The sequence below is a fragment of the Corythoichthys intestinalis genome, chromosome 12, assembly GCF_030265065.1.
Source record: "Corythoichthys intestinalis isolate RoL2023-P3 chromosome 12, ASM3026506v1, whole genome shotgun sequence".
Classification (NCBI taxonomy): Eukaryota; Metazoa; Chordata; class Actinopteri; order Syngnathiformes; family Syngnathidae; genus Corythoichthys; species Corythoichthys intestinalis.
Window position 1 is genome coordinate 33,343,385 of NC_080406.1, and position 21,946 is coordinate 33,365,330.

The following is a 21,946-nucleotide window of genomic DNA, read 5'->3' on the forward strand; positions in this document are numbered from 1 at the left end:
AATCACAACAACTATTTCCCCAGGCTGCGCATTGGCTGATAAAGCTGTCAGTTACACAGATTTGCAATGATGCTATTTTCGTGAGAGGAGTCTGGCTGCAGCCCGCCTCTCTCAGTACCCTGCGCCGCTCTTCTCAGTACCCATCCCGCAGACAGGAAATGACGCAATACCGCAGCTCTCAATCCCCTCAGACCGGAAATGTCGTCAACCCTTGCGACGAAAACAAGTTACGTTATTTCACCTCTCGCGAAGAAAACACGGTAAGTGGCCGCACTGAAAAAAAGTTTTTAAAAGCGTATGCATGTTTAAAAATGTTAAATAGTTAAACAACACTTGCGGTGAAAATATGAAGTGTTTATTCTGAGTTGAAAAGACCGTACTTATATCTAGTATTCTTAATGTAATTTAAATAATGTCTTCCTTTACTAACTGCATGTGACTTTGCTCTACTTATATTGTTTAATACGTACTGATGAATTCAGCAGCGAATTGGCTAATGCTGCTAATGCTTTTTACATTTTTTCCCCCTCAATGAACAGTCTTCTTTGTGTAGGTTTCATTATATTGCACTCTTATTTTTCATTATGTACATGCCTGCAATTCGCAGCTCGCTGTTTTTGTTGTTGTATGGTATTGTTGTTTTGCCTTCATTTGTTTTGTCTGGTCCTTTGTAGTTTGAATGTTGTCACATGATCCAAATAGGACAAGGTTGTAATTTTTTCTTGATATTGTTACTCTGCTTAGCTATATATTTTTTCATTATTTTTTTTTTTTTTTTTTACTAGCCCCTTGATCACCACCCCATTGGGAAGAAACTAAGTCACGACCCCCAAATGGTAGTCTTCCCATGCAGATACAGGGATGTCACACAGATCCAAATGGAAGTAAGTAGCATAAGTAGTAATGTACTTTAGATTTTGGACTGTGCTGAACACTTTTTTTTGATAGACATCGAACACTGTAAAACCCACTGTGCAGACAGGACCAATGGTGACAATATAAGACCATGCCGAGCTTCGTGGACGGTTCAAACTCATCCTGCCCAGGAACGGCTGGTATGTTTTTATGTCTGAGACAAATGTTGTGCTCAGTGGAAATCTGGATAGGCTTATTATTCCTTATATTAGTTAACAATTGGACATAATTGATTATTTACTCTTTGTTTATTTAACCAATCAACATTCTCATTAGCTTATGCAAATCTTGAATATAAACAGGCCAGAAATGGTGTTGATTGTCTAAAAAAAGAAAGTTTGATTGACACGTGCTGACTTTTGGAACGTTGGCCTGAACAATGAAATGGAATCAACTGTGAATTTTGAGGATTTAGTTTCTCTAAAGAACATAATGTCACTTGTACAATTAAGTAAAATGTAACTTTTTGTGTTTGTTTTTTGCAGATATGAAATGCATATTTATAACTTGTCTAACAAGTAGCTCATTCAAAGGTATAAAAAAGTATTTTTTGGCGTGTGTAGGGTATTTTAACTATGTAGCCTACAGAATGCTTGTATGGGCTCATGTAGGTGTCTGCGTACGTTTGTATTTATATAACATATGTCCGTGTGTATAGATTATGTATTTTTCAGGGAAGGACCATATTTGTGGCTGACCCCTATGTTGTTGCAACATGGTGAAAGCCTACAGGATGTGACCCACACATGCATTTGCCTGTAAGGCTGATTAGTAACAACTACAACTTGGAGCATTGGTTCATTTTCAAAGAACAGTCAAATCATAACAAATTAAATGATCCAAATTCCAATTATTTGTGGGAAGAAAAACAGATCCAATCATGAGATCAGGGAACTATTGTTATCTCTAATGAAATTCAGTATCCATTCATATTGGCATGGCGTTTCCATGATGATCCAGAATAGCCTTGTTTGGTTTTGAAGGTATGTTCCAGTCGATCCTTTTATGTTGCCCCTTCAATTAAAGCAGAATTGCACTCCAGATGATTCATCCAATCATTTGAAGCAAATTTCTAAAATTGCCAATGTTTTGTTTCAAGGGTGTTGGCCCGGTCTCAACATTGGTAGGGACGAATATAATGCAAGTAAGGTTGCTCAAAAGTTGGTGGGGACAACTTTAGCATCCTGAAAAGTTGGTCGTGTTATGTCCCTACCGTCCCTATGCAAACCTACGCCCTTGTTTTGTTTGCATGAATCATTTAAACCTGACTGGTTGGTGTTCTTATGCATGGAAACACGTTTGTAATTGTTTAACTACTGTATTTAATATGAACCTATATTTTCAATTGCAGAAAACGTTGACAGTCAATCAACAGGGGGACATGGAAAGAGAGGATTGGAAGTGAAATAGAGGTATTTGTAAAAGTGTGTATATTCATTGATTCAAAACTTGAAGGAAGTGACTCGGTTAAATTCTTACGTTAGGGTTTTCCGGGACAGCCATAGGGGAAGGACTGTGGCATCTTCATGTTGATGGTAGGTGAGTTTAACTGTCCAATTTTGTCCTCTGTGATATTTGTATTCATTTATCCATTTGTAGTATGCTCTTTGCACTGTTCTGGATGCTCTCTGTGAGTTTAACCATTGTAAAATGAAGTTCACCGAATCATTCAAATTGGGCTACAAAATATCCTTGTCGTTATTCTTTATTTACACTTGTTTTTAATTTTTGTTAGACTGATATGCCAACTCTGAGGAAGTGGTGGTGTATATTGATAGCGGACAATTTCAAACTTGGGTGCATGGTAAGTCTTTGAAACTGTTGATATGGCATTCATAGGAAAGTAGGTGCACAGCACCTTAATTCTTTGTTGGAAAATGTGGAATACTTATTTTTGTATTTTTTCAACTTATGTGAGCCACAGGAAAGAGTTTGCCCATTGGACAGATGAGGCAAAAGCATTACTGCAGGGTGAAGTGCCACCAGTCTATCAGTTACAGAAGTGAAATTTGAATATAATTGCTGAGGTCAGCTTTTAAAGACTTTTTAGTGTCCATTACTCTGACGCACTTTTGAACATGCCCCCCTTTATTCACTGATTTATTTTTAGGAAGAGGTGCAACCACAGCTCCTTCAAGTTAGTGGTGGCCCACTCCAAAAAGATATGGCGGGAAAAAATGGTAAGATTGTTTATATACCTAGTTTAATGCAATGCCTGAAAAGAAAAATCAAGTATAAAATTAACAAAGCATCATTTTTATTTTACTTATGTAATATTCAAATAGCTCTTTTCTTTCTCTTTTCCAATGAACAGTTTTGGTAAAAGGATTGTGCAAGACAGCACAAAAGCCTCGGACAGGGCTAGGGGGAAAAAAAAAAATCAATGCAGTAGGAGTTCCCAAGCATCCTGCAGATGGAAGAGGATGAGCACGAACTACAATGTCTTGGAGCCATTCAAGTTCTGTTTCAACCATCTGGAAGATGGATTTACCTTTTTTGAGGAGATTGTTGACTAAAGAAAATATCTATTCTCTCAATAATAATAAAAAATAATAAAACTAAAAAAATAAAGTTTACCACATCAGAACTGGTTGTATTGAGTTCATTTTTCTACACTTATGAATTAGTTGTTTTTTTTTCTTTTATCCCAGATGTTAGTTGTAGGTAGTTTTAATTACCTGTGATGAAGACGGGAGTGCTTGCCGAAAAATGTCAGGTAATTAAAACAACCTACAACTATTGTCTGGGATAAAAGAAAAAAACAACTAACACATGACAACTTTTGTCATTTCTGTTTGAAATAAAGGTGCCTTTCCTGGAGCAGAAAGTTTAATATAGTTTCTGAATTAGTTAATTAGGATCTTCACCCACATGAATGAATTTAAGTAGCAAAATGAAAGACAAAATTGGTTTGGTTGCAACATTGAGAGAATATTACGTTTTTGATACATTAAATTGTAATGAAGCTATACTAATGTGTCCGTTCATAAAAATGTAAGGATGACAGCAATTTTGTAATAATTCTCAATTGGAGTATATTTTACAATTGACAAACTAAAGTACACACTGTGATAGGTAACAGGCGATCTTTCAGTCACTAATTAAACCTTTATTGCAGTAGTGTGTATTTTAATTTTGATGTACTGTAACCGTGTTTTTCATTTTGGTAAAATCAGCAGGCTTTAACAAACTGACCGCGCTTAAAGAGTTAATCTCCCGATTTCACCAAATCAATTTAAGGAGCATATAAATAAATTATTATTTAAATAATAATGAGTGATGCTGAAACCGAAAATAAAAGACGTGCGAAAAGAAAAGTAAACTAGTATTTACGTTCGAATGGACGCTAACTATTACGATAAAACCGGAAGCTCGGAGCTCGAGCGCAGCTTCATGTTGTCATTTCCGGTCTGAGAGCTGCGATATTGCGTCACTTCCTGTCTGCGGGATGGGTACTGAGACGAGCGGCGCAGGGTACTGAGAGAGGCGGGCTGCAGCCAGACTCTCTTGATTTTCGTAGCGTCACACCTTTTTTTTCTGAAACAAACCCTGTGCTGTCAATCAAGAACATTCGTATTGGAACACGATACAATATTTTGAATGTTTATGAAAATAATTCAACATTATTTAAAGTGGAAATTTGAATGTCTCTTTTTAGTCAGAATTTTGTGTGAAGACGTATTTTTTTAAATACAGTGCAAGTCTTTCTATAACCGAATAAAGTCACACTTTTCAAAGAAAAAACTCGTACAAGTTAAAAATTGAGGAAAAAAAAGCCCAAAATACGAAAGAAAATTCCCATTTTTCTTTCACTTTACTACTAATCAGGGCCGTCAACAGACTTGCAGGGGTCCGGGGACAAGAGACCATTTTAGGCCCGACCCCTCCCCTGCCACCGGCTTGTCACGACAACACTACTAACAGTACTTTTAACGCTTTGCAATCAATGGCAGTGTAAATTTTCAAATTATTTGAGATGAACAGTTAAATTTAACAGGCCGTAATGTGATGTGACACAATATAAACAAACAATTTCCATCTATTGTCCCATGTAGGCTACAATACAACTGAGAGTGCTATGCCTGCCTGCTAAGCAACAAAACAGTATAACTAAGCACGCTCAATGGAGACCATAGCTAGGTTGTTAAGCCTGCCCTGTGATATGGTGGAGGTAGTTTTTTTAAATTATTATTTACATTCATTGTTTTAATATTATTTAAATCCAGGCGCTGGACCAGAGTCTGTTCAGCCTTGTGCACCTGCTCCCCACAGACCAACATATATCCCTGATCTCCCATCACCTTCGCTCTGCTCGGCTCAACGTGAGCAGCATGTCTTGTCATACCACAGCTCAATAGGCTACAAGCGGCCGGTGATGGACTCGAATCGGGCTTGGTCACGGTGGTCACGAATGTAAACGCTCAGTGTTAGCGGCTGTTGTTCACTTACCGACATCGCCGTCCACAGCCAACTCTAGCCCTGATTCTCTGGCTTCTTGTCCCCCTTTTAAAAACTTAGTTTTTTTCTCCTTCACCTCTATGATCTTCATCTTTTTTTTTTTTTCTGCGCACCCAATTAATGACAAGTCGCCATGTTTAGTTTACAACAATGACAGATTTTAATTTCCCGCTTCAGGGCACGTACGTAGTGTCGCCTTGAGGGCGCTAGAGCGGGGTCAAACCATTCTCTGCTAAGACAGAGCGGGTAGGGGGTGTTATGCAAAAAAAAAAAAAAGGGAAAAATACATATGTAGAACATATTATTTAACCAGACAATGATTTAAATAAAAAAGAAATACAGTATGTGAATGTAATGTAAAATAAATTAAGGGTCATTCACGGGCTCCTATGGTCCTGAGGCCCGTGACAACGGACCCGGTTGCCCCCCCCCCCCCCCCCCCATCAACGGGGCTTGCTACTAATTATAATAGTACTGCAACAAATAAGTTTTGTTTAAAAAAATTCTATGAATGAAGTTAGAAGGGCCCCCGAGGTGTTCTGACTTCTGTGAACAAAGGGTGAAATATCATTAAAATGGTTTACCTAGCTACCATCATATTACAACAGCTTGTTAAAGTTGTGTTTTTTGAATTTGTCATACTGTGAGCAAATGCTTTGATAAGGGTAATGAAGTTCTGACCCCAACATTTATGTCCCAGATTTGATTGAGTCATTTCCACATCTGCTCGTGCAGTTTATTGCCACATAAGTGCTTACAAAAACAATCAACATATTACTCTGGTATTGTTATGCAAAGAGTACAATGACTCATACAGTGAGCTGTACGAGATAACATTTCTTAAAATGAAGAGCCCGCAATCAGGGCACATAAAAAGTCAAGATAGAAAAGTCCTAGAAATGTTGCTGTTATTACTTTTCTTATCCAGCCAGCACCAGACCAGTATGCGGATGTCACAAATCAAATAAACCGCACATTCATATAAGCAGGAATACCTCGATCCCATTCATATATACACTTTATACATAATATCAGAGCTCCTCTGGACACAAGAAACATGCTTACAACAATCAGCACAGCCGCCATCTTGTTTCCATTACAAATAATACAAGTGTTGGTTGTACAATGCCAAATCTATCAGCTAGAAAAATACTGCTATCTCCTTAATCATGAAGTAACACAGTTATAAATCAATTCTTTGATGCATTTGGAACATAATTTAAACAGTGACTCATGTTGTATCGGGTTCAAATCTACAAATTGTGAGTTTGGGGGAAAGTCCAGCCAATAAGAAGGCTGCGTTTATTAACACTTAGACTAGCCAATTAAGCTGTAGAAATGTAACTGACCAATAAATGTGTCACAATTGACATGTTGACTTGGTAATAGAGGTGATGGGACTCATGTGTTATGAAAAAACACGTACCGTAGAATACCCATGGTCGTGAGGAATGTAACGGTGCAATGGCTCCATGATTGACATCTAGACCAGCCGAGGGATGTGATTGGCTGAGCTCTTTACGATTGAAAAGTATACTGACCAATGAGTAAACGATTGATTTAACTATTCACTGCCATTGATGATGATAGACATCAAATCCATTTGAACTAGGAGGGCTGGCACTTCTCCCAAGTCAAATGGACTGGACATCGATCGCCGTAACTAAATTAAAACATCATCATCCAAAAAAAAAAAAAAAAGTAATCTCCAAAGTACATTTGTGCTTTCATTAGCTGCTTTTAACTGTGATAAAATACTATGGTTATATTTAACACAGTTGGCTATATGCCTAATGAAGACAATGAATACTGAAAATAGAAAAATATGGCACCGCAACCTCATTAGCCGTCAACAAACTCGTAGCTGCCATGACCGGTAGGCCTCGCACACACTCATTGACACACACACGCACCGATGTACAGTATGTTACAAATATATCAATAAACAGAGATACATCAAGTCTACACATGCAGTAGCAGGTATATACACATAAATGTAGTATAAAAAATAAACATACTGTAAGACTGGACATGTTACTCATGCAAATGTTTAAAATCCCAAATTAGTCCTTTTTTTTGTTAATCCATGGCATAAAAATGGTCAAACCTGGTGGTTTTACTTTGAAAGTGAAAGAAATAGAGTCCTAAAAAAGGGCACGGTGAACTTAACGACATCAGTCTTACAAAGAAAACATTGAAAGTGTCACAATTTTATGTTTTAGAGTGCGAAAAGGTGAACTTGTTCAAATCCCACTGGTTCAAGAGTCCTGGAGTGTCCTCCAATGGAAAGTAGTCCTTCTGAACAGGTTCAAAGTCTTTGAGGTGTCTAAGGCTAGGCTTGCCCAACTTATCCTATAATGGCTACCAGGGAACCAACATGCTTTATACGCATAGAAACAATTATTTAGATCAGTATTTGGATCAAAACAAACACTAATAGCTTTTAAAGTCTGTTCCACCAGACTGAGTACCTAGTCAGTAGGTTCAGAGTAAGAACAAACTGTTACTTTTGTTGACGCGTCTCAGTGTTTAAGCTAAAACCAACCATCTTTTTCTGTACCAAACTGCAGATTTTAAGCTCTGTTATAATAGACTGAGACTAAAAGCTACAAATCTTTTAGAAAAGAAGCCATTTGGACCAAACCTGACCAATTATTGCATTGTACACAACCAAGTTGGCATTCAGTACCAGTGTTTTGCTACCAGATTTGGTACTTCGTCTACCGTTTTGACCAAAACTGCTAAGATGACATAGAAAAATAAAGTTGTAATTGGTCCAACCAGTATCAATAGTTTAGGGGCTAAAAGTGCTACAATCATCAGAAAAATAATTTGGTGCAAACCAACAATCAGTTCTTTCATTGTCTGCCCTAAGATCGACATAAAGTACACAAGGGGTGTTCAAACTATTCCAGAAAGGGCTGCAGTGGGTGGAGGTTTTCGTTCCAACCAATCAAGAGGACACCAGCATCTCACCAATCTGGTGTCCTACAAGTCTAATCAGTTGATTGCAGTCAGGTGCTGCTTGTCTCAGCAGAACTCTCATTGGTTAAACTGTCTTTGATGGATTGGTCAGAACAAAAACCTGCACCTACAGCAGCCTTTGAGGACCAGTTTGGACCCATGCAGTACACCAGGGGTGCTCAAGTACAGTCCTCGAGAGCCCCTATCCAGCTTGTTTTCCATTTCTCCCTCTTCCAACACACCTGACTCAAATAATCAAGATCATTATCAGGCTCCTGCAGAGCTTGCTGATGAGCTGATCATTTGATTAAGGTGTGTTCAAGGAGGGATACATGGAAAACAAGCTAGATAGGGGCTCTCGAGGACCGCACTTGGACACCCCTGCAGTACACTAATTAGCTGTAAAGACGGTTCGATGCGATTGAATACCTGATCAAGAATTCAGGTTAAAAGCCAAAATCATCTGGGAAAGATGCAGTTTGGAACAAATTGTTGACCTGTTCCTGCACAAATTATTAAATACTGTACAATTGCAAGTATTAAAGTCTGTTCTACCATCGGATCTGTGGTTTAAGCTAAAAGCTAACGAAAAAAAAAAACATTTAAAAAATGTGCAGTTTTCAACAAATCAATGACTTGCTCAGCACCAATGTCGCAAAAGTTGAGCATTTGAGATATGCGAATCCTGAGCCCAGATGGCCATACGTTAAGAGGTTATAAAGTCTGTTCTCCTACTACGACTTAATACTGTTAAGTTAAAATTTGAAGTGGAATCAGCTACCATTTTAAGTCTTACCCATTAACATTCAACTTATCTTCTAATACACGTGGCCCCATGGTAAAGTATGACATGCTCAAAAAGTTGAGGCAAGTGAAGCCAAACAGTCAAAGACTTTGAATGACCACAAAGGATACTGGAACCCTAAACGAGGATGCTCTTTTTTTTTTTTTAGTCAGATTTGTGACAGTATAGGTCTTTGAGGGCTTTGAGCTCTTCAATGAGCGTCTTATTTTGATTCTCCAGAACAGCCACTCGGTTCTCCAGACACTTGACATACTCCTTCTTCTTCCTGCGACACTCACGCGCTGCCTCTCTGTTGAGAGATACGATTAGATGCAACTTTCTTGCGCAGGTAATCTTAAGTTTCAGGTCTACACATTGGTACCTGTTCTTCATGAGGCGGACCTCCCTCTTGCGGGTGACTTCTTCGGTTGCACCTTGAGTTGGCAGTGCGGGCGAAGAGGCCATGACCACGCCGGACGTGATGGTGTTGGCGGGCGCCGTTCGGATCTGATAGGCTTGGACGTCGCCAGACGCAGCTGAGTATGGAGTTCATACAGTATTACACAAATTGCGTTAACCCTGCAAGAATTATGACTTTTTTTTTTTTTTTTAAACCCTTACAGGACATTCATTTAAGCACCGTCAATGGCCCCGAAACATAAGTATTCAAGGCTTGCCCTACCAGTTTTAATGAATTTGACATCTATCGCCGTCAATGGCATGCAATGAGCTAAATAGTTTATGAAAAAGAAAAGGAAAAAAAAGAGTGTTACGAGGGATCGTACCGTCAAACCAGAATATATTCCTGTTTTTATTATTTTAAATGTAATAATCTTTGGTCATCATTGTATTATTTCATAAATTGTAGATTTAGAATTATATAAAAGATAATACAAAGAACAATTATTAATAATAATAAAAAATAATAATAATGTGGATTTTTTTTTTTCAAATGATCAAAATTTGTCACTTGTCCTACAAAGGTTTAAGGTTCTTAAAGGGAACCACATATAGAAAGACTTGTAGTTCTTTAAAGATAAACGTTATTATGAGTTAAAATAATTTGATAATAAAACCCCTCTTGATGTTTTCGTTTTTTACAATTTGTAAAATTAGTTTAACTTTTAGGTGGCCATTGTTCTCAATGTCGCAGGGCGGTGACGTCACTGGGTTACGCTGCTGGGTTTCCAGAGTATGACTCTAGTGACATAAATATGTAATCTGTTCAGCCCTTTCAATTTGAACGCGAGAGGAACATTAATGAGCATGAGAGCACTGTCGATATTTCACAAAATGACCAGAGAAACTAAAATGAACAGGAAAGATGGGATGAGATGAGACGAGAGTAGGACAAAAGCAGTGTTCTGCCAAAATGTGCTACAACGGCGAAATGTCCTACAAGAGGTGAATTTGACACGCAAAATATTACCATGCGCTTTTTGCTTGTTTTGGTTAGATGCATACAGACAGAACATACAAAATATGCCTTCAGAAAATACTTAAACGTAGTAATATCAAATAAGGGGAAACACACGCAAAAAGTATTTTGAGGCAATAAAAGGTAATACTAGACTCAATATAAACACAAATAGTAAGTACTTGCCGCTTTAACGGATGTGCACATGTATTGGACGTCTCACTGCGTAGAAGGAATTGCAGAACACCGGTCGTGTTCGTGACAGTGACAAATTACGTCATCACCCCGAGCGTCCATTGCGCGCAAAAATCATGGCGTTCTCCGTAAGTCAAAATATGTACTAAATATTATAGATTTTTAAATCAACAGCAATATTTTATTTTTCTAATAACATATTTTAGTGAAAGAGAACAATTGTGGCTTATTACAGCCTACAAGTCTTTAAGTCTGAGGTCCCCTTTAAGTGTCAACTTTTGAATAGCTATACACTGTAGTGACCAATGGAAGTGTGCCATCTTAGACACCCAATGATTCGATTCGATTATGATTCAGGGTGCTACGATTTGATAACTGAACGATGATTACGGTATTGATGATGATTACGGTATTGACGATTATCACGATTGTCGATGCATTATACAATTACTACTTAATAAAATAGCCACACAAATTTATGTGTATTATTTATTTAAAATATCCTAATGATTCAACAGGAATGATGGAAACATTCTCCATATAACAAAAAGCTGCCCTTAAACAGGTTTTTTTTTTTAACCAGAAAGTGCAAAAACATTTACCATTTTAAAGGCAGTACTTATTTCTCAACATGCCTAGACAACACACAGCTGACCTTGAGATGCTCTTTTGCACAAGAAGGTGCAAAAACATTGATGTTTCAAAGGCAGTAGTTACTTCTCTCAACAATACAATAAAATTTACACTGGTGGAATGAATTCCACATTTTCTGGGAAAAAAAAACAAAGTGTCTTTAGAAATAAGACTTCTTTTAACCAACATACTTTGTTTTCACAGATTTCTGTACTATTTCGCATGTTTGTAGTGTTACCGCTGTACTTAATCCTGGTTTTAAACGTTCTGCATCTGGAGTAACTTTTGTACACCACCAAACAACGCACAACTTGACATGGAAATACATGATAGCAAAATCAGTAATTAGCATAGCGCTCGGCGCTAACTAGTAACATCTCAAAAACAACAATAAAAGCTAAACAGTACAAGAGGGTTCGTGTACTCACCTCTGATAGACGGATAGGGGACTTAGCAAAACACAGGGACTTTTTCCAATTAACACGACTCGAACCTATTGTAGGACAACTGAACGACAAGGAGCAATCTCTCTAAAAAATAACTTGCGCACAGAAGAGGACCCAAAGCGCGACCGCCAGGTCTCTGCCTGTCTCATACACAAATTCATTTTCGAATCTTTTGAAAAGGAGTAAATCTCGCGCTCAGCAACCAGCTGCATCTACAGTATCATAATGTGGTGCGTGCATCCATTAAAGGTGTCTGGGCGGTAGACGTGTCTTGAATTCTGTTCCGCTACTAGCGACTGTCATAAAGTTAATCATCGTTTTTGAACATTTATGAATCATAATCGAATCGTCACGTGTCGAATCACGATGCATCTAATAATCTATTTTTTGGCACACCCTTAGTGACCACTGCCCCATAATTCACATTTGAATTGAGAAAAATAATGTACTTCATTGAAATTATTCGACAATATTAAATTTCAAATAGAAGAGCACATCAGATATGATCTAATGAAATTCATCCACACAATAAATGTTCATTAAATCCCATTTAACATGCTGACCTTGCACCACCACTTGGTTACTGGGGACTAGTATCTGCTGGCCGTCACTGGTCTGCGCGTACTGCAAGATGGTGGCCCCTGGCTGAGCAGCGGCCGCGTTGGTCATGGTGAGAGCCTGCAGGCCCTGAACCCCGTCGGTGCCGTTGTTGGCCAGCTGGATGGCACCACCCTGCGTGATGGCGACTGCGAGACGTGACAGATGTGTTAAGAAGACCACCAAAGCATTGATGACATCACATGAGAAGAAACTTACTGTATTGACCACTGCTGGTTTGGTAAATCGGGGTGGGCACGGTTACGGTAGTGATAGCGGGCGTGGCAGCCGCCGCCACATCGTCTTCGGCCTTTTCCTCCTCGATGCGAGGGACAGCTGGCGCGTCAGACGAAAGATCGTTCAGGATTTTCCTGTCAGGTAAAGAGTAAAAAGTATAGAGATCCGGTGTGAGAACACAATTTTCCATATAAATTTATTAGTGCGAGTCAATGGTACAATCTTAGCATTCAAATAAAAAAAAAACTAAATATGCACGTATGAAAATCACCGATGGCCCATGCAATCGAACTGTTAGCTATGTTTTCAGGTGAAAGTTATTAAAACTTACCATTGCATGTCAGTAAGTGTAGTATGAACAAAAACATTTGTAATCCAGCAGCTCTGCAAGGAGCAGGGCAGAGGATATCACATCGTTTTTTTCACCGCTGATTTTTTATGTCGTAACCCGCAGCAAGTAACAACAGTTTATTTGTTCCTCATTCTTCATAGGGAATTTGTGGAAAGTTTTCTTTGCCACTTTCTTCTGTCTGTTTCCACAGCTTCTAAATGTACATTTCTCCATAGTGCCGTCCTTCAGTCAACTCAGCAGACTGATGCTGCATTTGAGGAAGGTGGGAAGTCGGCGTTTTCAACCTCCGACATGGAAATATATCATTGGAACGCCACTCGAACTGGTCTTAGTCACGAAGTCGAAAGAAAAATGTACCCAGACATCATGAGTTGCTTCAATCTGACGTCACTCGACAAAATGGCGCTGCCTGTCGAAAAGCAGACTGTCAATAGTAAAACTAAAGAAGGCAGTTTACTAAGGGTGTCAACAATAATCGATGCGGCGATGCATCCCGATGCGGGGCATGGACGATTCGATTCAATGCGGGCAACAAGCCGAATCGATTCAGCGCATTTTAAAATATATAAGTACGTTCAAAAATCTTCCCTGCGCAATTCCGGTGATGCAACGGATTTGGTTTCCCCATTTGTATTATTATTCTCATGTTTCATTTTTTACACACCACATAATTCTGGTCAAGTTTCCCACCAACCTTGTAGAAGCCAAAATGTCTCCAGACGTCTGCTTTCAATGTGTTAGGTGCATCAATAATCTTTCTCGCTCCCTCTTTCTCCGCTTCAGCCATTGTTATGTTATGTCCTATCTCTCTGCTCTCTCGATTACAGCTTAGTTCGGGCCTAAAAAATCCAGCCCGACTCGACCCGGCCTGCGTGTGTATTAAAGGCCGAGAGCCCGAAATGTTACGTTTTATTTGTAGGCTCGAGCCTGAAAACCCCCCGAAAATGTACATTTCATTTGTAGGCCTGAGCCCGTTTCAGCAGGAGGAGCAAATGCGGGGATGCAATGCGTGGTTGCGTTTTGTGTGATCACAATTGTGACGATGCCTATGTGCATAATGATAAATTAAAACTTGTCTTTTGTCACAAATTCTCCCAGATAAAAAAGACTGTAAGATGCATATTCAATAAACATTTACATCGTTTATATTTGTGTGTCTGTTCTATCAGGTGGATAGTTTATGCTCATTTACTTGGCAAAATGCAGCAACAGACATTTATTTTAATTTATTCGAGTTGGCAGAAAAAAACGTAAGTTTTCTTAATGTTTAAAAAGTCTACATATTTTTATTATCATTACAAATGAACGTACACAACGAAGTAACGCTGCAAATGTAAGTTAAATATATTTCTGTTTCGGATATTGTGCTCACATGCATGGACGCGCCTCTCTGACAAGGAGAGGAACAGCTGCATATGCAAAAATAAACTAAAAAACTTTCAAATAACATTCTTTATTTTAATGACTCGCATCAGAACACACAAAAGAACAACCTGCCTTAAGGAGCACTGAAACAAAATAAATAATAACATTTTAAGGAGCACCATGCACGAACTCCACGATGTTCTGCTTAGCACGAAGAGGTGCAGCCCTCGAAACAAATGATAATAACGATGTGTGACTAATATCATCTTTTAGGCCAGTACTGTTTTTAAAATGCCTGCTCAGCGTGAAGGTGCCAGTCTTTCTGCTCTCGTACGAGAGCAAAGCGCGCGCCACATTTGTTGCATTCGGCCAGGCTGACACATTTTGATGTATGCATCTTCCACTATCAATTTAAATCAATTTAAATATTTTTTATTGATGGGTTGTTGTGACTAAAATACAGTGACTCTCATTACTGATTTTGCACAGGAGTTCAGATGTTGCACTGTGTGAAAGGCTGCTACTGTGTGTAAAAAAAAGGGAAAGCTCTGGTCTCATTCAAAGCACTAATTAAATGCTGTGATCTGTTTTTTTTTTTTTTTTTTTTTTAAATAAATATCTGAAAGTATACTATTTTCATTTGACTTCAACCAGGAGTGACACAAGAGTCAATAAAAAGTTGTTTAATGTCTGACAGCTTGTGTTGCCTCATGATTCACGAAAAATATGCTTTGCTTTAGAATTTTAATGCATCCCAGGCTTTAATGCATCGCCATGCCTTGCCGAATCGAACCGAATCGAATCGTGACCCTCTGAATCGAATCGAATTGAATCGAATCGTGGCCCTCCGAATCGTAATCGAATCGAATCGTGAGGGCAGTGCCGATGCACACCTCTACAGTTTACCGTGTGTGCTATTTACCTCAGCTGTCGTTTTTCCTCCACGCTTTGATTGCTAAAGAGAAGGCAGGTTTGCTGGAGGTCAAAATGTCTTTTGATGGCCCAAAAAAACCCACTTGTCACAATCTTTGCTGTTTACATTCGCTTAGAATGCTATGCGGTCACAACTAGTATCATCCAAGTAGGATAAGTCCAACTTCCCACCTTTCTCAAATGCAGCAGAATGAAATGAATTATGGCAGTTTGGTGTGACATTGTTTTGGCTGCATGGGTATTTCGAACAATAATCTGCATTTTTAGTTTATTTGACTATCTTAGATCTGTAAATATCATGTTATATTGGCATGCTAAGATTGTACCATTGACTCGCGCTAGTTTAGCCACTCCTGAGCCTTGAAACTAACAAATATCTGACAAACTGCAGGGACTTTGTTGAAATCAACTCCAGCGACCAATTAAACCCTCGCCAACTCAAACATTAGGCCTAATGTAAAAAATTCTGAACTTCCCCTCTAAGGTCTGATTATTCACGATAAATTGATTGCAAAGCCTCTAATAATTAGCATTACATTTCTAAATCATTTTATGCAATTGCTTTTATTTGATTATTTTCAGGTTTATTAACATCATTATTGATTTCCACAGTTGCATTTATCCATTTCATGTTTGCATGTATAAAATGTTAACGTATATTTCTATATTTCAATTCTTAAAATTCAGATTTGATTAATTATGAAATCATTGTAAAGAAAATTGCGTTCCTCGTGTTTTGGGAAATTTAAAAAACACAATGTGGGAAAAAAAATTAAAGATTTAATTTCAATGCATTAAATTTTTTTTTTTTTAAATAGTTATTTCTTTGTTTTTCTACACTAAATGCCACTGTTATCCCAAAGATTAAATTTTTGATTTGGAACAGAACATTTAAAAGTAATTGAAGCCAGATGACGAAACAGAATCGTCAGAGTAAATATCACCTATAAGAGGGTCGGCGAGAAAGAATCTCGCGCCGCTTCTGTGAGTCAATCACACTGTCCACTGACTCCTGTGAATCCTCACTTTCAGCAATGGTGGAGATCTAAATGTTGAACAAAATATATGGCAGATTAATTATTTTTTATACAAGCAAATTATGATGCATACATAAAATTTTAAAATGCTAATAAATCTGATCATATGAAAAATGTTGGACATCAATGGTTGACCTGCACAGCTTGCACTTGTGGCGACTGTATGACGGATGACTGCGCTGCCTGTATCACACCGTGCACTTGGACCGTCTGCCCATTTGGAAGCTGTACAAGTGTGACCGTGGGACCTGTTGTTGAGCCGTGGCCCGTTGCCATGGATACCTGTAGGAAAAAGGATGTAAGGGGGAAACAGAGGCTACAATCAGCGGCTCTCCCAGCACACAAATGTGTCAGTCAATTACCTGCGCCAAGGTGGCGAGCTGCGCCGGCGTGATCTGCTGCTGGTTTTCTGTCTCAGCAGACTCAGCCGTCTGCTGAGCCTCAGCCGCCGCTGACTCCATCTTCATTGGCTAAACTGGAAATACAGTGGGGCAAATACGTATTTAGTCAATCACCAATTGTGCAAGTTCTCCTACTTGAAAAGATTAGAGAGGCCTGTAATTGTCAACATGGGTAAACCTCAACCATGAGAGACAGAATGTGGGGGAAAAAAAACAACAGAAAATCACATTGTTTTATTTTAAAATAATTTATTTCCAAATTAGAGCGGGAAATAAGTATTTGGTCACCTACAAAGAAGCAAAATTTCTGGCTGTCAGAGGTCTAACTTCTTCTAACGAGGTCTAACGAGCCTCCACGCCTTACCTGTATTAATGGCACCTGTTTTAACTCATTATCGGTATAAAAGACACCTGTCCACAACCTCATTCAGTCACACTCCAAACTCCACTATGCCCAAGACCAAAGAGCTATCAAAGGACACCAGAGACAAAATTGTAGACCTGCACCAGGCTGGGAAGACTGAATCTGCAATAGGTAAAACGCTTGGTGTAAATACATCAACTCTGGGAGCAATTATTAGAAAATGGAAGACATACAAGACCACTGATAATCTGCCTCGATCTGGGGCTCCATGCAAGATGTCACCCCGTGGCGTCAAAATGATAACAAGAACGGTGAGCAAAAATCCCAGAACCACACGGGGGCACCTGTAGTGAATGACCTACAGAGAGTTGGGACCACAGTAACAAAGGCTACTATCAGTAACACAATGCGCCGCCAGGGACTCAAATCCTGCACTGCCAGACATGTCCCCCTGCTGAAGGAAGTACATGTCCAGACCCGTCTGCGGTTCGCTAGAGAGCATTTGGATGATCCAGAAGAGGACTGGGAGAATGTGTTATGGTCAGATGAAACTAAAATAGAACTTTTTGGTAGAAACACAGGTCCTTGTGTTTGGAGGAGAAAGAATATTGAACTGCATCCCAAGAACACAATACCCACTGTGAAGCATGGGGGTGGAAACATCATGCTTAGGGCTGTTTTTCTGCGAAAGGACTAGGACCACTGATCTGTGTAAAGGAAAGAATGAATGGGGCCATGTATCGAGAGATTTTGAGTGAAAATCTCCTTCCATCAGCAATGGCATTGAAGATGAGACGTGGCTGGGTCTTTCAGCATGACAATGATCCCAAACGCACAGCCAGGGCAACAAAGAAGTGGCTTCGTAAGAAGCATTTCAAGGTGCTGGAGTGGCCTAGCCAGTCTCCAGATCTCAACCCCATAGAAAATCTGTGGAGGGAGTTTAAAGTCCGTGTTGCCAACAACAGCCCCAAAACATCACTGCTCTAGAGGAGATCTGCATGGAGGAATAGGCCAAAATACCAGCACCAGTGTATGAAAAGCTTGTGAAGAGTTACAGAAAACGTTTGGCCTCCGTTATTGCCAACAAAGAGTACATAACAAAGTATTGAGATCAACTTTTGACAATGACCAAATACTTATTTTCCACCATGATTTACAAATAACTTCTTTAAAAATCAAACAATGTGATTTTCTGTTTTTTTCCCCCCACATTCTGTCTCTCATGGTTGAGGTTTACCCATGTTGACAATTACAGGCCTCTCTAATATTTTCAAGTGGGAGAACTTGCACAATTAGTAGTTGACTAAATACTTATTTGCCCCACTGTATATTAACACATTAAAGCGGGAGGATACGGCCTCAAAATTTGCTGCCAGTCAAAATGCATTAGACGTCCATCGCCGTCAATGGCAGTGAATAATTTAAAATGAAAACTCAAATATTTACAATGTATCTTGACTTCGAGTAGGTCTGATCCATTAATTGGCTGATATAAGCAACTAAATTTGTAAAAATTGGTCGATTTTTTTTAACAATGAAAAGCAACAAAATCGTATGTACAGTGGTACCTCTACATTCGAAGTTAATTTGTTCCAGGACCTTATTTGTAAGTTAAAATGGTCGTATGTCGAGCAGCATTTCCCCATCAGAATACATTACTATTCCATTTATTCATTCCACAGCCTGAAAACCTACACTAAATCCTAAACAAATACTGCTGGTACTGTTGCAAATAGCAACTACACAGATCAAAATAAATAAATTATGAATAAAAACTGGAATAATAACATAATAATAGTAATGATAATAATAATAATAATATAACAAATCAGGTTCTAATGTGGCGAATGTGTTTGCGTGGTGTACCTGAACGCATTGCGAGGCTTACTTGACAGTGTGAGATGGGACTTTTTACTTTCACTTTGTTTACTTTGATGAGCTGAGGGGGAAAGTAGGCGTGTTGTGTTGCACAAGTCGATGGAATAAATGATTAGAAACCTGATGAACCTGGCGATTTGTTTGGCGATGTCATCACAATAATTATTGTGCCCTTAACTTATATAGACTGCAGAACGGAGGAGGACCGCCGAGATCATAGACCGTCTACAGCCAAATTGTTGAGCCAGTTCATTGATGCGCACCCCACGCTCATATTTTTCTGTTATTCCCATCTTCATTTCAATGGTAAGCAATCGCATCACCTTTTTCCCTTTTTTCACCACCTGCAATAACATTGTTGGAACCCATGTTGATTTCTCTCACAAGAAAATCTGCCGTGTGTCCATCTTGCGGGAAAACAAAGAAACTGCGGCGCTGTCATAGATCGTTGTATTTAGAGCATGTCATCGGATGTAGAAACAAATGGAGAGTCAAATTTTACGTCGGATGTCGAAAAGATCGTGTGTTGAGGTACCACTGTATTTTTTAACTTGGCCTGTTTTGCCCATTTTTTCTTGTTGTAAAGTATAAAATGCTACAAAATTCTTCAATGTTCTGCCTGTAACTCATAGTTTTTGTTGTAATGGACTTAAAAAAAAGTTGTTCTGTTCATTATACATTGTTTAATATGATTATCAGAATGTGATTCCAACAAAAAGAAACAGGTAAAAAAAAACTGTCAGGCCCTGGTCATGAGTCATTAGTTACTTTTAGTACATTAGTACAGGATAGTAAAGTATAATTGCAACCTATTCAGGTTTCCATTGAAAGCTGTTTTTCGAAAAAGCCTCGTAACTCTCATGAAGTCACATCCCGCAAGATTTTCGAAAGGATGATGGACGCCCTAAACATGTTGAGTCTACACAAAAAGTGATCATATGACTGGGTCCATAACGTCCTGTGGTTGGTAAATTCCCAAAAAAGTGTTTCCATTGGGCTCTAGCAGTATAAAGTATTTTGATATCGCAACTTCTGGAAAACTGCAAAAGCGTAAAAACCTTTTTTGCAATATTTCTGTGTTTTTTTCCCCCCTTTTAATTCAGGCATTCCCATGACTAGTTTTTCATGCGAAATTTCAGTGGTGAGATTTTTTAGGGCTGATGGAAAATCAGTCACGTGATTTTTTTGGGGGGGGTCAGTCAATTCACCTGATGCATAAATGATGGACTATTAACTTTAGATAAAAATGGGAGTCGGACTGGTCGCGAAATGGTCCATTTTAGTCTTTAAATTGACTTGCATGTTATGAGAATGCAATAGCAAAAACAGACAAACAAATAAACAACAACAACAAAAACGAATAACCAAGGAGTTAAAATGCAAAATTCACACGGGTGGAAGTGCTCAACACTAGCACACAGAAAATAATAGGGTGTTTAACTAAAAAACAAAACGAGTAGTTATTTCTGTGTAGCCTCGAGTGAAACAGATCAGTACAGTGAATGCACAATGCATTATGTGTGACGTGTGTCATGGCGATGGCGGTGAGCTCACTCTTTGCGTGGCCGCTGTGCGCGCCATGATTGGCTTTGCGCATTTCTCCCTCGACTTTTCAAAAAACAAGAACCATCACCAGCACTCGCCAAGCTGCGGTGACAGCCGAGCCACATGGCCGGCTCGGGCGACGCCCCCCTCGGCCACCGCATCCCAGACGGCCCGTTACCCACACCGGAGGAGCCCCGGGGGCTGCTTTTCTCCAGGAAGTGGGCTAAATTTGGCGGCTGACTACCCGAACGGACATTTTAACTGGGTAAAATCATAACAATGGAAGGAATTTCTAAGTAAATTGGTCTAACATAGGCAATTTATTTTAATAATTTTGCTTGGAAATAGCGAAAATCTGATCTCAACCTAGCTTCGCTGTTAGCTCATGCTATTTGCTTAGCTACATGCAAACAGCGAACAGCTAATCTGTCACGCTTTCAATTAATTCAACCCATCTAAATAGATTTTGGGTCCAATCTCCCCCCGAAAACAGCCGCAGCCTCCCCTCCCTCCATCTCACAAAAAAATACACCGCCGAGCCGCCATGATTTCTTTGTTTCCTTCGGGCCGAACCCGACCAACACCGAACGTTTTCCTCCAGCCGCAACCCGCGACTTCTTCTGCCGTCCTTACCGATACAGACTCCCTTCGTCGCTCCCCGGGCCTCCGGAGCTCCACTTTTATTGTGGCCGACACGTAAGAGCCCGCGTCAGGCTACACCTCCGCCGCGTCACCGCCGACAACAAGACGGAGATTGGAGAGAAGGATCGAGGCTCGGCGAAGCAGATGGCGACGCTGTCCGGAAATAGCCGAAGTTGATCGGCCGAGGAAGCGCGGAAAAAGACGAAGCAAGGCGGACCCATCCGAGGAGTAAAGGGTCATTTCTTTCCTGGTAAAAAGGCCACTTTTGTGACATAACTGCATAATGGTACCTCTACTGAATGTACAAATGAAACACGTTTCACTACTGATCCAAACCACACCATCCTCAGACCATACTCTAAAAAATATTTTTGTTGCGTTGCCACATTTTCACCCCAAAATTTACAATTTATTCACAATGAGACATTTAAAAAAATATGTAGTTCGATATTTCACCATGCACATTAAAATAATAACTAATTCAAAACGTTTTGTTTATGAACACTTTTCCCATATTCCATATTCTCTACAGTAGGCTACTATTAACATTTTTCCACATTAAAATTACCACAATAGACACATTGAACTTTATTCCTTATATCTGCCACATTTCTTGACTCATTACAGACCATTCCATCCACAAAATGCAAACCTTTTCACTTTCCAAAAGTTACCACATTGCCAAGTTACCACTTTCGTTCCACATCTAATTCAAATTTATTTGATATTAAGAGGTAATTTCCATGCAAATTGCATCATCTTGTTTGAATTAATCTCTAAATT

At 39.2% G+C, this 21,946-nt stretch overlaps 1 protein-coding gene and 1 long non-coding RNA gene across 9 annotated transcripts; one reads left to right on the forward strand and one right to left on the reverse strand.

Moving 5' to 3' along the window:
• The first annotated feature begins 106 nt into the window (after positions 1 to 106).
• On the forward strand, positions 107 to 3,510 carry LOC130926920 (uncharacterized). 8 transcript variants are annotated; one of them, XR_009066298.1, is made up of 10 exons: positions 225 to 260; positions 675 to 708; positions 786 to 884; positions 949 to 1,055; positions 2,267 to 2,327; positions 2,400 to 2,450; positions 2,651 to 2,719; positions 2,834 to 2,942; positions 3,026 to 3,095; positions 3,230 to 3,510. It is a non-coding gene; the product is annotated as an uncharacterized LOC130926920 (long non-coding RNA). The 8 variants fall into 8 exon arrangements; XR_009066302.1 differs by having other exon boundaries at positions 107 to 708; positions 2,400 to 2,454; XR_009066303.1 differs by having other exon boundaries at positions 108 to 708; positions 2,400 to 2,454; positions 2,840 to 2,942.
• A 2,868-nt stretch (positions 3,511 to 6,378) lies between these two features.
• Positions 6,379 to 21,310, reverse strand: creb1b (cAMP responsive element binding protein 1b). Its single transcript, XM_057853183.1, has 8 exons — positions 21,155 to 21,310; positions 16,696 to 16,808; positions 16,469 to 16,615; positions 16,241 to 16,341; positions 12,629 to 12,780; positions 12,376 to 12,558; positions 9,504 to 9,657; positions 6,379 to 9,431 (listed from the first exon to the last, which is right to left on the reverse strand). The coding sequence occupies exons 2-8, from the start codon at positions 16,798 to 16,800 to the stop codon at positions 9,287 to 9,289; spliced, it is 987 nt and encodes a 328-aa protein (XP_057709166.1). The 5' UTR covers positions 16,801 to 16,808; positions 21,155 to 21,310; the 3' UTR covers positions 6,379 to 9,286.
• Between the last annotated feature and the right edge of the window lie 636 nt (positions 21,311 to 21,946).

What these genes read in the sequence shown, in the direction of transcription:
- creb1b (XM_057853183.1), bottom strand. Translation starts at nt 16,800, where the DNA reads ATGAAGATGGAGTCAGCGGCGGCTGAGGCTCAGCAGACGGCTGAGTCT. An exon ending in AGCTCGCCACCTTGGCGCAG is followed by an intron (nt 16,616 to 16,695) that starts GTAATTGACTGA and finishes TTTTTCCTACAG; the next exon opens with GTATCCATGGCAACGGGCCA. An exon ending in TCTCGCCGACCCTCTTATAG is followed by an intron (nt 12,781 to 16,240) that starts GTGATATTTACT and finishes TTTACCTGACAG; the next exon opens with GAAAATCCTGAACGATCTTT.